This window comes from Trachurus japonicus, chromosome 1 (genome assembly GCF_045865225.1).
Source record: "Trachurus japonicus isolate A0001 chromosome 1, Traja_1.0".
Taxonomy (NCBI): Eukaryota; Metazoa; Chordata; class Actinopteri; order Carangiformes; family Carangidae; genus Trachurus; species Trachurus japonicus.
Genome location: NC_140907.1, coordinates 3,794,340 through 3,810,068, shown reverse-complemented (window position 1 = coordinate 3,810,068; position 15,729 = coordinate 3,794,340). Strand labels below are relative to the sequence as shown.

The following is a 15,729-nucleotide window of genomic DNA, read 5'->3' as shown; positions in this document are numbered from 1 at the left end:
TGCAAAAACCGTCTGTGTCCAGTGTAAGAAAGGTTGGGACCAAAGTCTTTGGCCTGAGGAGAAAGTACAGCGACTATTGTGTTATGTTGTGTTATGTTGTGTTGTGTGTGTGTGTAGGGTCTGGGGCGGGGTTTGCATGCACTCTGTCGTCCTCTGGTCCAGGTCACCGCTATGAAAGTGTCAGATTGTCCCAAAAAAGAAGCTCAGTCACAGGTTCTGTCCGCGTGCAGCCTCCGGTGTAGAGGATGTAGAACAGCAGGGTTCTGACAGCGTTCAGTTGGGCGGCGTTCAAGGTGACGCGGCACCCGTCTCTCCCCACTGACTGACTGACTGACTGACTGACTGACTGACTGACTGACTGACTGGGGGCTACTGGTTGGAGCAGAACCCTCACTCCACCCGCCTCCACTTCCCCCCATCACTTTCCCTCATCTCCATCTATGCCACGAGACAGGGTGGAGGGTCTGGGTCTCCACCGGGCTCAGTGGGGGGCTAGATGGGTCCCTCGTTGTGGGCGCTGTGGTTGCTCCTGCTGAGGCCCACACAGTTCTGCTGCTGGTTGAGCAGGTGAGATGTCTCGTTGGCCACGGCGATGGCCACGGCCGGGATGGTGCTGGTGGTGACGCCGGCCGTTCCCGTGACCACGGCCGGCGTCTCCACCCCGTCGTGGAGCTCCGTCAGCGTCAGCTCGATCTTGGTGAACTCGCTGTCCGTGGACTGGGGCGTCTTGTCCATCCGTGACGCCATCACGGCGTTCTGGTACTGTTGGCGCGTTACCTAGGAAACAATGAGGATAGTGTAGAGCTGTAAACAGAGGTTTGATGCAGTTACGTCTTCTGGCTAGAGTTAAAGGGATAGTTCACCCAAAATTGAAATTTCAGTCCTCCGTGGCTTCTCTGAGTTACAGGGGGTCTCAGCGTAGCAGTGCATGTCCATATAACGGTTGCAAATGGATACCAACTGTCTTCGTAACAAAAAGACACACCAAAAAACATCCAAATACCTCCATGCTGCTCGTATGTAATGTCCGTCTTGTATTGAAGCCCTGAAATGCGAAATTGTCCCGAAAAAAATTAAATAAGTCTATATTTCAAGCTTGTTTTGTAGCGGAAGCATTTGGACAAACCAGGGTCTGTCCTCTTCCCAGTTCGTCCAAATTTGACGAACCGGGAAGAGGAGCTTCGAGAAGCTTCCGCTTGAAATATAGACTTATTTAATTTTTTTCGGGACAATTTCGCATTTCAGGGCTTCAATACAAGACGGACATTACATACGAGCAGCATGGAGGTATTTGGATGTTTTTTGGTGTGTCTTTTTGTTACGAAGACAGTTGGTATCCATTTGCAACCGTTATATGGACATGCACTGCTACGCCGAGAGCCCCTGTAACTCAGAGAAGCCACAGAGGACTCTGAAACTTCTCCCAGCCCTTAGTCCACATGAGGGTGAGTAGATAATGAGTGAAATTTCAATTTTGGGTGAACTATCCCTTTGATGATGTTAAGCCGTCACAACCTTGAGAAAGCCATCCATGACCTAATAAGTTCAAGGTTAGACTACTGCAATGCACTTTATGTTGGCGTCTCCTACAACGTGCAAAACGCTGCTGCCCGTCTTTTAACCAACACTAATAGACGTGTGCTGTTCTCCCTTCACTTCATTGGCTTCCTGTCCTTTATAGAATTGATTTTAAACTTTTAATGTTTGTTTTTAAAGCTCTTAACATCCTTGCCCAATCATATTTATCTGAGCAGAGTACTCTAGTTGTGCCACAACAATTTGGTTAAAACAAGCTGTCCTTGTTTTACCCGTCCTGTAGATTCCTCTAACTGTCTTTTAGGAGCAGCTGAACAAAATGCACAACAATAATTTTCTGATTTTACACATCTGGCAGAAATCCAGCATGCATTTGGAGCCATGTTTGTGTCTAGCTAATGGATTTGGTCCACAATTTTCTCTTTTTTTGCCTCCACTTTGGTCTCTAGCTCGAAATTCACCTGGGAACTTAATTGTATTTCCTTTAAAGGGATCTGGCAAATTGGCCCATTGCCATAATCCCTATAGTCATAGCAGTAGGTTCGTTACCTTTAATTGTCGGTGCAAGCTATTTTTAGAACGGCAGAGCAGAGTCGCGAGCTGCTCAGAGCTACACTACGGAGGCTCATGGGATTTCTTGGTTTCCCTCATCAAACTCATCAAATACACAATCCAACAACTCCAAAACGCTCTGGTGGACAAGTTGTGACCTGCACATTCACCACGCTATGAGATAATAACGGAGCATTAAGAGATGGAGTTGTTTTCTAGGTAAATTCATGCAAAACTACTGATGCACGTTCCCGTCGGGGGCAGTTTTTCGGCAAGCAGTCTCTACATTTACCTCGAAAACAACTCCGTCTCGTAACGTTCTGTTATCATGGCAATGGACCAATTTGCCAAAATGTTGAACTATCCCTTTAAAGTTAAATGGGGATACAAGGCCTCAGCCAGAGTACTCTACTTGTGCCACAACAATTTGGTTAAAACAAGCTGTCCTTGTTTTACCCGTCCTGTAGATTCCTCTTTAAACCTAAATAACTGTCTTTTAGGAGCAGCTGAACAAAACGCACAACAATCATTTTCAGATTTTACACATCTGGCAGAAATCCAGCATGCATTTGGAGCCATGTTTGTGTCCAGCTAATGGATCTGGTCCACAATTATACTGTTTTTTGCCTCTACTTTGGTCTCTAGCTTGAAATTCAACTGGGAACTTAATTGTGTTTCCTTTTGTGTTACTACTTTAATTTAGATCAATTTATCAATAAATCAATTTAATTAGTCTGTTTCCTGGTATCATATAGTAACAATTCCCGTTTTTCTACTGTCCAAAGATCTATCATTTAACAACCCAAAATGATCAGTGTCAGTAATTAACATTACTTTCAGTTATTGTCTTGTATGTTTCCTCACCTTTATAAACTGCAGGTCTGAGCGTGCTCTGACTGAGTAGTCAGGTACGTAGATCTGCAGGAAGGAGTTGAGCTGGTTGTTGCTGCTGCCCAGCGTCGGAGTGATGGCGTCTATGCGATCGCTCCTGTTCAGAGAGTCGGAGTGGTTGAGTCCAAACGGCCGTGGAGGAGATTTATTTTCTGTGAGAAGGAGAAAAAGCAGGACAAGACGTTTAAAAGACAGACTGATCTAAAGTCATACATGTTGTCCTATTCAGTTCTTATCTCTAAAGTGTAGAATTAGTCTGAGTCAATTCAGTTCTATCATTGTTTATCTGAGTTGTTTCTTTATGGGAAGACTGAGAGGATATTAACATTAATAAATGAGAAGTGAAGCCCTATTATGTTGATATACATATGTGGTATATAGTGCCTAAAAAGCCATGGTAGGAATTACTGTCCAAAATCATTTCCTTCACAAAGCTTTGGTCAATCACCCACAATGTTTTCACTTCATTTTACAACCATTGCCTGTTCCCAAGAAATGTGAAATGCAACGGTCATGCAAGTGATGCATGTTTCTGTGCTGCTCTTACACCAGAGCTGTCATCTCCACACACACACATGCACATGACAGAGAAGTTAGATAGTGTATGTGTCATTATGTCACAGGTGGAAACAGAAAGAAGCCCTTCCTGAGAACAGGAGTGAGAGACTGTATGTGATTATTTTCTATTTGACAATCTCTGTTATAACATGACACTTGGTATTGATCCATACAGTTGTTTAGTCTGGAGAGATGCTGATCATCACTCTCATGTCTGAGCATGTTTTCCAGATGTAAAACTCTCTTGATGCAGCTGCTCTAACACTCACTTCTCTCTGACTTTAGCTGAGCTTCACAGCAGCTCCGGCAGCTCTTAAGATCCTGTGTGTTGGTGACATTTTTCCAGGTCAAGTGTTAGATATTAGCACAGAAGCTTGCTGTGACACCGTATGGAAATCTCATTTCTGTATAAGGCTTTAGGTTAGGGGTGTTTAAACCAGTAGGTAATGAGTCGGTGGTCTCCAATGATGTGGCTTCCTTCTATGAGCCACCACACAGAAAACCTGTTCTGTTTTTATGTGTGAGTGTAAGTGTGTGTGTTGTGTGGTTTTTTTTTTTGGTTGTAATTTTTTAATTAAAGACAGATTATGTTTTCCACTTCTTAAAGAAGCCTATTGAAAATCACACACAACAAAGTGGAAACGGCTTGGCCGTGCCTAATGCTACTACGCCGCCTGGAATGTATGTAATCCCATGTTGGAATATGTGTGTGCGTGATAGGGAGTGAGACGCACAAACAGCGTGTGTGTACGTGTGTGCGGGCCGAGCGCAGTGGGCCAAAGACCTGGCATGTGAACTCTTATGGATTAGTACTCCACTTTCTAGGGGCCGCAGGGGCCAGGTCAATACAAAAAAAAAAAAAAATGGCAGCGTGTGTCAAGGATACACACATAATGCCTTTACCTACGCACAGATACACACTCAAATGTGTGTGGATGAGAAAACACACGCCGACAGTTGCGGCATATTTGTTCAACTGCATTTCCGGATACATGTGGGTGTGTTTGTGTTTGTGGCAGCATGTCCGACCGTAGCTATGCGGTGAGTGTGTGCGCTCCGTGTACATGTGGCTGCGCGTGTGAACATGTGTGTGGGTGTGTGTCTTTGTATGTGCGCTCAGTGGTGTCCGGCAGGGGGCTGTAGCTGTAGGTCTTGTTTATGTAGTCGGAGGGTTAAAGGTTAGGGGCGAGCGGGGCGGAGCCTGGGTCCGCTCTGGGGCCTCCAGTCTCCAACACCATTCAGCCACTTGACTAATGGCTCAGGGGATGAGGGTCTTAAAGTCTCCATCTGAATCTGTTTTCCTCTCTCCCTCTTTCTCTTTCACTTACACACACATGACTTTACAGAGCATGTTGCAACAAAGTCAAAACAGACTCTCAGAAATGCACATACCAACACTGTCTCAGCCACAAAGTCACATAAGGCAAAAAGACACTCATGTATTAGGTTACTGCTTAAAGGGATACGCCAACATTTTTTTTTTCATGTCTTACCTCACTCCTGAGTCCATGACAAGCAGATAGACACCATCCTTTCAACTGTGCGTGCAGTAACAAGGGAGATACAGGCAGAGCTGGCGCACCGCTAATTAGCTTAGCTCAAATGCTGGAAGTACATAGGTAGTGTTAGCCTGCCTCCACCTAAAGTCATCAGAGAAACTCTTGAGCGGTCAAATGCGAGATTCGTCAAAACGAAGGGTTCAAGTAAAGACGGTTTATTTTGGTTCAAGCTAGCTACATCGAGGGTAGGTTAGCTTCCTATTTCAAAGTAAAAGCACTAATTCTATCGTCATGGTTTTCTGTATGTAAAGGGCAACAGGTGTTTTTATTTTGTGAAAGTAACCGGAAGTGCGTTGGTCGCAACGGCTAGCTTGAGTAGCACCGAATTCTTCCGAACAAAATTGTAAACAGCTGGTATTTAGACAAATTAACGACACACTGCTGATCTAAACGGCTACTTTCTCACCTAAAAATGTTTGAAATGTCGATAAAGTGATATATTTACAGAGTTTAGAGCTAAAATGAAATCAGCTTCTGACTGCTGATTTCGGCTCGGGTAGGAGGCAGGCTAACACTACCTATGCACTTCCAGTGTTTGAGCTAAGCTAATTAGCGGTGCGCCAGCTCTGCCCGTACCTCCCTTGTTACTGCACGCACAGTCAAAAGGATGGTGTCTATCTGCTGGTCATGGACTCGGGAGTGAGGCAAGACACGAAAAAAAAAAGTTGGCGTATCCCTTTAAACTGCTACTATACAACATTTTAAAATTCAACAACAACATTATTATTCAGCATATCTGATTTTAGTGTGGCATTAGATGTGAAGACATACTGTGTATGTATGTGTGTAAAGAGACAGAATAGTCCACTGTACCTGGAGATCCTGCTAACGATTCAGCTCTACTGACCACAAACGTACGAGAAAGCGACAGAGGGACTTGGGGGAGAGAAGAGGAGATGGAGCGAAGAAGGGAAGAGAAAAGAGAAAAGTCTGTTAAAGGTGGAAAATAATAAAAACATGTCCACAATCTGTAAATACTCTGGGTCAAATGATGGAAAAGCATCAGCACATTGAAAAATAATTCAGTCTTTAGTACTGTTGACTTCTACTGAGAGGTTCATTTAATGTAAACACATCATTTGCTGCTTATTATGTACAATCATTATATTGAATTCAGATCCATCTTAAATGCTGAGCACACACACACACACACACACACACACACACACACACACACACACACACACACACACGCACACACACTGTGGGAAGTCATTCTACTCTTCCACCAGTAGGTGTCTCTCAGATCCCACCACCCGAGTGAACCAGGCCAGTGGAGGAATGCTGCTGAGAATAGTATTATAGTTTATGAATGAACTGAGCAGACAGAAGTGGATCACTGGGTGACGCTTTCTCATGATGTCACCGCAGGACGGCCTTTTCACTCTCACATCTGTTGTTCATAAACATGCACCAAAAGCAATTCAGGAGCCTTATAAACTGATCTGTGATCTCTTGGTAACACAACCTAGTTACTAGCACCAGCAAAACAGGGCAGGTCCATTTCCCACAGGATTTAGGACAAAGTTGAAATTATTTTACTGTATTGTATTTGACTTTCACTAATTTATGGCAATAAAGTCTGACGGCAGCTGCTAAAAGCATCATCAACTTGATACATACTGTATTTAACTGTAACTATTATGGAACTGGATAGCGTATTTAATATAGTGATTGGTTAAGCTAGACTTTGGAAGTTAGAAGTTAAGTTGAAGGGCTAATACAATGTATCACTATGCAACGTTTTAATCATTAACTTTGAGGAACATTTCACTGATTACTGTGAAATATTATGTCACATATTAAGTTGTTTTTAAATCTTAAACACTTTACAAAACAAAATAATATTTTATGACATCATTATCTAAATCGGGAGCTGTCCGATCAAAGAATACCTTGACGAGTGGACAAAGAGTATGAAGCTGAGTGAGCAAAGTTTTGGCGGCTACAGAGACATAAAGCTGCATTTGAACAACTTGCTCAAAAGTTACATGGCATTACAGTACAGACAGGATGTGTCAGAGGTCAGAGGTCAGAGGTCAGAGGTCTTACCTGGAGAGGCTGTCAGAGCCATCATCCCATAGAAGGAGAACGGCCCCGCTTCAAACTTCATCCCTTCTTTTCCTGCCTCCACTTCCACTTTCCCCTGTGACAGTAACAACCAAGTGTTATCTGCAAAATCTGCACAACACAACAAGGTGGACCGCTTAGCTTCCTTCACAGAGCCACTGCATCTCATGATTTATGATTTATTAATCCATCCAAACACATGCATGGATGTTGAGCGTGGGCCATTAGTGCTTCATCGAGTCAGTTACAGTGTGTTTCTCTACAGTCTTTTCTGTCGAGGATTTCCACTACAGCTTTGCGCTTTGCAATTCCTCCTTCGCCCTTTTCAAAATCTTTTGATTCTTTTCCTGCTCAAATACATTTATTCACCCTGCCCGTGAGTTTAGAACAAATCCACCCCTCCCTCTTTCCTCTCCTTTTTACTACTTGAAGAAAATCCGTGCTCTGTTTAATAGCTTCCAATCTGCTCCTAAGCCCGGTCTCAAGGGCAGTGACCTCACACTTGTCCAAACTGCACGTCATTTGATCTGAAAGGACTATGCATATCGACTTAGTGGGCTGATAGAGGGAAATATACAAAAGCGTGTGAATGTCAGAATTATGTTTTGTAATATTTCCAGTTCTGTGGAGTGTTTCCACCTCAGTGCCACTGATTTGAGACTTCCCTTGATCTAAAGCTCGATAGTGATGGTCTCCTTCAGACTAAAGAGGGGGACTGTAGAGTAGCAACGCATCCAGAGACGGAGTGGACTACAGTTTTCAAACTGTAAGGCTACATGAAGGTCAGCAGCGCCCGTTTTGATCCTCTTTTGAATAAATAATGGTAACTCTATAGCAGGATTTCTTTTTGGTGTCTGCAAAGAGAGAGAAGGAAGAGGGATGTGCACAGCCCTGCTGTCACTAATACACTGGACTGTTGTGATTTGTTGTGAAAACCTTAGAAACACATTTCACATGCTACAATGTTTTTTGTGCACTAACCACAATGTAACTGCTTTGAAGTGGCGTTATCTCTTAGAGCCGACGTTTGTATTACTAATGAGCTGTGGATCTACGGCACTGTAGCGTGTTTTAATCCAGTACAGTCATACCATGCATACCTTTTTAGGATGCATGACCCCTGTGGGACTATAACAAACTACTGAAAACAACAACTTGTACTTACAGCAATTTGTTGGCACACTAAAATGTGCTAAGTGTAACAAAATGTGGTGTGGTAGTGTCAAAAAAACATACATGAACTACAAAACACACTCTTCTTTGTCTATTTTAGGAGAAAAAGGTACAAATATTATTATTACTGGGTCTGGAAGTCATTTTAAACGCTGTCCAGAAGTGTGCCTGATTTTTTAGATATCAGTTTGGAGCAAATTTGTGTTTGCACCTCATCATGTCCACGCACCTGCAGGATGAGGATGAAGTAATCCACGGGCTTGTTCCTGTGGAAGAGGTAGTGCTCTGCCGCCCGCTTGTTCTTCTCATCATATTTCAGCTCCTGGATGACGTTCGGATGCTTCAACAAGCGCAGCAGAATCTTTTCTGACATTTGCACAGGAGCAAACGGCTCCACCTCTGAGGAGAGAGAGAGAGAGAGGGAGTGTGAAAAAACATCAAGTTCACAGTGTGAGGGTGTAGTACTAATGATCAAAACTGGTGACTTTTAGTTTCATATTGATCAGTGGTTCTTATACAGAGAAAAGCTGGATATGACAGATTTTCTTTTTCTTTTTTTTTCACTATTGCCAGTAAAGTTGGAATCAAATATTTTTTTACCTCTTCTCATGAAATGACTGTGACAATGTGACTTGTTCTCGATAATAGGAATAAAAAAGAGCAATGTGTCTGAAAACAATATCATTCCAACTTTATGGGCAAGAATAAATTACTTTTGTTCAAAGAATATTTCACTTTACTTTACTTAGTTACATACTTATCAGACATTTCTGGACCAAAATACTAAACAAACCACTTGTACATTTGTTTTGAAGTCGTCACATGAGTCATATGAACAAAACCTATGAGTGATGTAGAGACGGTCTGACTCGAGGGAAAAACACCAGTTTGAATTTATGTTACAGTACTTCACATATGTTGCAAAAAGTAATCTTACTGTCAAGTAATACTATTTTGCTCATCATACCAATAACATCATGAGTTGCCAGTTCAGTGGGAGTTTTGACATCTTTCCTTTTACTTAGATTTTTTATTTTCTGATTCATTTTTGCCCCTTTTTGGGCATATTTTATTTTGGCTTTATACAGTTATAGCTCCACTTCAGTTGCTAAGAAAAATCATCCCACTCCCCTCACTAATATCACTTGACTGACTCCCATCTCAGCCATGCAGCACTTCACTTGGGCTGTTTTATTGCATCTGACTTGTTATTAAATCAGTCACTCCTAATGTCTGTTAGTGCTCTGATTAAACCTTGTTGACAGCTGTTGTCTTATATTAATATCTTCTGTTTCAGACCGCTGGAGACACTGCTGCTGAAGCCAGCTCTGTGTTCAAGCTTTGAAACTCTGTGAAGGTGAATTCCTCTGCCCAAAAAACACACTGCATATGAATGAGGAATAGTGAAGATTAAAGCCCCAGTACTGTATGTAACTTATTTGGCTTTTTATTAGCAAAAATCAAATATGTCTTTCATAAATACGTATTTCACTGAAGTGGAATCACACCCACATACAAATGAAAGCTTTCTGGTACCTTAGAATGAGTTGTTACAAGTCGTTACAAATACATAAGTGGGCGACGCACCGAACCGAGGCGGCCATGTTGCATCGCCATTTTTTACGTTGAGTGGCAGCGTGACCATAGGTAACCACGGAAACTCAGCGGAGCTGTCGGCTCGGGGAGAAAGTTTTCCAGGTAGCGCCTGTTAAAACTGTCACCACTGTGTAGTGTGAGGAAGGACGGAGGCACTGGTGTTGCATTCAGGTGCAGTCAGGCAGACGGCCGTCGACAAACCAACCGGATGTCATTTTACTCCACGAGAGAAAGATGGTAAAACGTGGGTCAGGTAAATAATACGACATCACCATGACAACATATTGTCATGCCTGTATTGTTTTGCCTCGTGCTGGCGTCCCACTTGTTTACATAGACGCTTGTTTATCCTGTTACATGCAGCGTCTGTTGTCTGTCTGACGTCTGCCCAATTTCAGGTGAATGCAACATCAAGAATATGTTCTGTTATGCAACCGCACCGCTAGATGGGGGGAATTCCTACATATTATACCTTTAATGATGAATTGATGAAGGTTAATAATGAAGGTGGAGATTATTCCAATTATAATATTTCACAAACGCACACCTCTAGTGAACAATAAACCTTCATAGAAGCCTCAAAGACAAAAGTGTGAGCAGTTTAGGATAAAAACACAACACAAACATATTCCCACACTTGGACTAACATGTTTCTCCTAACTGAAACTTTGTTATTGTTATATCTGTCCACTCTTTGTATAGATCAGTGGTTCTCAACCTTTTTTGGCTCGTGACCCCATTTTGAGATCACAAATTTCTGGCGACCCCATGTGATCGTGGCCATCAATCAAGATGCTCACTTTATATTTGAGAAAGTTAAAGTATAGAAAACAGTTGTTTAAGATTGTGTGTGGTTTAATCATCATTAAAAAAATAATAATAAGTTAAAACAATATTTTTTATCAGTCATTTTGTTTTATCAATTAGCTACTGGACATTTCAGGGGACCCCATTTGAATTCCAGGTGACCCCACATGGGGTCCCGACCCCAAGGTTGAGAAACACTGGTATAGATGATGATCTCTCCTCCTTTCTTTTTGTTTTATTTGTGAAGTTTTTCCTGACCTAAAGTTGCCGCCACACTTTCAGTCGCGCACAAACCTCTGTGCTCATACTGCACAAACTGAAAACTCATTTGAGACTTTTAAAAGATGTGTCCTAATCATGACTGGTCTGCTTCAACCACCTAATGGGCCAATCAGCTCCTTCAATTCAGCGGCGGTGATATGTGTCAGCTGGCTGCTGGCTCCACCACCAGGAACTAAACTCCCTAATAGTCTTTAGAGGAACTTAATCAACGCTTAGCTGCTAGGTCAAAGTTCTAAAGCAAATCCAACTGCAGTGAGACATGGTCAACCGCTGCTGCTGCTGCTGCTGCTGCTGCTGTAGTAATACTGGGATATTCTTCTGCCTGTTCAGAAATCCACTTCCCTCGGGAAAGCGGGTGAAATATTTCACATTTTACACTAACTATGTCGACATGTGTGAGAACCCCGATCATAGGCCAAAAATGCCGGCCGTGATGTCACTGAGGAACGAGTGTAAGCAAACAGGGTGGTGTTTTTAAAGCTGTGACTCAACATGTAACCTTCAATGCATGACATGCAAGCAAATAGACGGCTGCCTTTTTTTTTTTTTTCGTGCACAGACATCCCGTGCCGCGCTCCCGAAAGGCCCTTCCACCTCTTCGCAAACACACACAAGCATACCAACACTCTTGTTGTGAGTCCTCACACAACTTACACAAACACACACAACCACACACACACAACAGATACTCATTCTACACACATACTCGCCCCCCTACACCCACTTGCCCAAAAAAGCCCATACGGGCACATGCACACACAAACAGCTCACACACACATACACACACACACACACACACACACACACACTTTCCCCACAGTGAGGGGCTGAGGGCACACTGGGGGAAGTCAAGCAGCAACGCAGCCCACTTGCCTGTTGCTAGGAAACGCAGGGTAGCCAGCAGAAGCTGAGGTGATATTTTAACCTTCATTTCATTGTCGGTCGGCTTGAAGGCCGAGAAATCCTGCTTCCTTTCCCGATGGGTGATTTTCTTCTTCGTCTTGTTGTCAGCTGTGGAGGGAAAAAATGTAAAGTTGAGGCTGAGATACAAACTTCAACTTTTGCTACAACAGAAAAAAGGTCAATCCGTAGCTACCACTGCACAGACACTGAGCTACTCGTCCCGGGTCATAGGGTGACTAAACTTGAGTTACCCAAAGCTTATTGCTTTTTCCAGAAACGTAGCTGTGGCGTCCTTCTCAGAACTAAAGGAGAGCTATAGGGGGCTACATTGTTAGCTTACCACATTCTTAGCATTACTTAAAGCCATATGTATTAGGGCAACAAATAGACTGGCACGTACTCCATGTCTGCAGGCCCTACCGATACCATTACGGTTGTAACAGTACAGTCAGTTTGAGTTTGGTGTCAAACTGTCAGAATGAACAAAGTTTACTCTAAAAAAAAAAAAAAAAAAAAAAAGGTAATTCATTCCCCATAGAGAAATTTAAGTAGAAAACTACACAACTAACTTTTTTTCTTCAAGGAATAAAACTGATAATAAAAAAATGAGCTGCCCTCAAGAGTCTGAACTTAGTTGCAGTGACTCTGTGAAGAAGGACAAGGATGTTCTTACACTTAATCCCACTGAGTACTACTAAACTAATCACACATTTACACATTAAAGTCCCTCTCATTTCTTTTCATGTAAAACATCTCTGTTAACCCATCCTGCACCTCTGGGTACAAACATAAATACTTAGTTAAAATCAACATGACTAAGTTTAATCTAACAATTTTGGTCGCTATATATAAATATATATATATATAAACAAATATTTGTACCTCTCAGAATTCACAATGTCTCAGATTCTGCAAAGTTTTCAGCTTCATGTCGCCTTTTGCCTTTTATTGTCAGGATATATTGTGGCATGATTTTACCAAAAAATATTTGGGTTTTGGCAGAATGGTGAATAGATGATGTGATTCAGTTATTTTAACCAATAATTATAGATTCTGAAACTGATACATTAAAAAATATATATATTTTATTTATATTGAGAAATGTTATTTGTGTCATTATCAGCAACATAAGTTATTTATTTGCAGGTACAACACCCAAAGGCCTTTGTGCTCTAAAAATTCTTATTGTGACACTGAAGGTTTAATGGCCTTGCTCCTAAAAATGATAAACTCATGGCCTGAACTGAAATGCATCAAAGTATTGAAGATGGAGATGCTGCTTTTCTACCTTGAGGGCTGAATGTATATAAATCCAGTCAGCATCAGGGACTCACAGCCAATTATATCCTGAGTGAGAGTTTGAGTACATAATCAAGCTCTCTTAGGAATAAAAAGTAACTTCTCAAGAAGCGTTATACTGACATGTAAAGATCTGCTGTGGACGTGTGTTTGAAATTAAAGCGCTGCTTATTTGACACCCTCTGCAAGTTAACCAGTATATATATAATGCTCCATGAGTTTGAGCAACATTAAATTGCTTTAAGAAGTCACTGTGATGTAAGAGAGCTAATACACAGAGCTCAACCACAGGAATTGGATCAGTGGATTTTTTACTTTGACGGGCTCACGACACCTTCAAGTCTTAAACTCAAACAAGTCTGAGCCTCCAGAGGGAAACTTACTGTACAAGTCAGTCTCGTCCAGGATCTCCGACTTGATGATTTCTTCTATCACATCCTCCAGTGTGACGATGCCCAGAACCTCATAGAAAGGGTCTCCCTCACCCTCATTGTTTACCCTCTGAACTATGGCCAGGTGGGACTTTCCTAGGAAAACACACACACACACACACACACACACACACGCCGATACACAAACACAGGTGATAAAGTTAGAGTCATATAATGATAACAGAGTTAAATATACATCAGGCAGTGATGGGGGCAAACAGGCAGGGACACACACAGGTTTTTCCATCTATAAACAAAAAACTATTATATTTCATAAAATAAAAAGGGTAAAATCACTCATGTGAGACTGAGTGGTGGCTGTTATGACAGAGGCTGCAGCGTAAATTGCATTTCAAATCACAAACAGAGCAGGGGACACAATAATCTGATCTCCTTATCGGTTAAATGAGCAGGGATGCAGAACATGGTAGTTTGAAGTGTTCAAGTGCCAGCAGAAACTCAGACAGACAGAGTGACAGTCAAACAGCCCTATATTTCATCATACGAGCCCCCATCACCCTCCCTCCCTCCCTCCCTCCCTCCACATCTGTGTTCCCAGGACCCTCCTGTGTGCTGTACCATCTGAAAAAAAAAGAAAAAAAGAAACAAACTGTGTGTATGCAGAGAATACTGTCAGGCAAAACACTAAACAAATTCTTTGCCTTTTCTCAGCTTGTGATCATTTAAAAGGAATTTTCCAGAGGCCCAGGCTAATATTAGCCCCTGCAAAATGAAGTTTCCATTCCGCCCCGGCGATATTCTCACCGAGCGAAGGAACAGACCAGGCGAAGCCTCCGCTGTGTGATCAGATTGTCTCGAAATAGGCCGTTTGCATGCAGATACACCTGGGTGTAAATAATGGAGGACATCAGTGTGCTTGTGCGTACGTGTGCACGTACGTGTGCCAGAGTCCATGGGTGTACGGCTGCATGAGAGTTAGTGTGTGCGTGTGTGGTTATTTTTGGAGAACACAGGTACATGACAGAGCCGGTGCTTGGACGCTGTTTCAGTTAACACTGGCTGCTTTGGTGCAGACAAGCACAGGCTGAAAGCAAAGCAGTCCTGGGCTGGAGTGTTTTATTGCACTGCAGCTCTGCACTGCTTCCACACAACACTATGACAGCACACTGATGTGCAGCGGACAGACAGAGCCCCGGAGTCTGAACGTGAGAGGGCTGTGAGCGATAGATGCAGAGCTGACGATGCTTTCAACAAATACACTCAGGTTACAAAGGGGAAGATCCCCAGATGGAAGTGTTAATAATGTAAACACGGACATCCTGTGATGTTGAGAGTCTGAAACTGGCAGGAAGGATCCAAGTCTACTTTCAAGAGTGGAATCGGCTTATTTTTATAAATATGTCGACATCTTCAGCACATTGCTTTATTACTGCGGGGTTAGGTTTAACTAGGACAAACACAAATGGAGCCATAGTGGGTTAAAGCAATCAGGACTCTGAAGTCCTTGAGCAAGCAATTACTCTAAACTGCCCTGGGAGGGGAAGGGGATGGTGAATGGAGCAGCCAGCACAGCAGAGTCAAACAGATCAATGCTCACTTCCCTCTTTTTAATGGCATCCACTGCATTCACATCTGGTCTCTGAACACAGCTCTCAAACAGCTGTGGGTCTGTCCACCGTCATGTTGTCGTACCCTTCCACGTGTGAACATGAAAATCCAGATGATTTGTTTTTGTGTTTCACAAACTCTCTGTACCAGCTTACACTGCAGTCTGTACACATACATAGCCTTTGTGTTCCTTGTCATTTAAAGAAGCTTTTTGGTGGAGGTGATTGTTGTTTGACGAGAGCTTGGGCCATTGTTGTCTCTATCATCCAAGCATCCTGTGAGTTGATATTGGAAAGTGACAAAACAAAAGCTAGCTGGTTAGCATGCTAACTTCAGTTGAAGAAACAGGAGCTACAGTAACGTGTTGCAGTCAGGGCCGTTGTATAGGGGAGAAAGGTGATGATAATTCTAGGGGCCCAGCGCCCAGTAGGGCCCACAGAAAACCCCAGCAGTCTAATCTTTGTATGACTGAATTATTCTGCACAAGACCCTGCCTAATACTC

The 15,729-nt window shown here is 42.7% G+C and overlaps 1 protein-coding gene across 1 annotated transcript in view; it reads right to left on the bottom strand.

Moving 5' to 3' along the window:
* Positions 1 to 449: 449 nt before the first annotated feature.
* The window catches only part of cnnm2b (cyclin and CBS domain divalent metal cation transport mediator 2b), a 46,506-nt gene continuing 31,226 nt past the window's right edge, over positions 450 to 15,729 (bottom strand). Inside the window, exons 2-8 of the mRNA XM_085787797.1 lie at positions 13,610 to 13,753; positions 11,898 to 12,035; positions 8,569 to 8,738; positions 7,149 to 7,242; positions 5,910 to 5,972; positions 2,953 to 3,131; positions 450 to 777 (exon numbers count right to left, since the gene is read on the bottom strand). Of these exons, the coding sequence (XP_085643923.1) occupies positions 493 to 777; positions 2,953 to 3,131; positions 5,910 to 5,972; positions 7,149 to 7,242; positions 8,569 to 8,738; positions 11,898 to 12,035; positions 13,610 to 13,753 (1,073 nt within the window). The 3' untranslated portion in view covers positions 450 to 492. The remainder of the gene's footprint in view (positions 778 to 2,952; positions 3,132 to 5,909; positions 5,973 to 7,148; positions 7,243 to 8,568; positions 8,739 to 11,897; positions 12,036 to 13,609; positions 13,754 to 15,729) is intronic.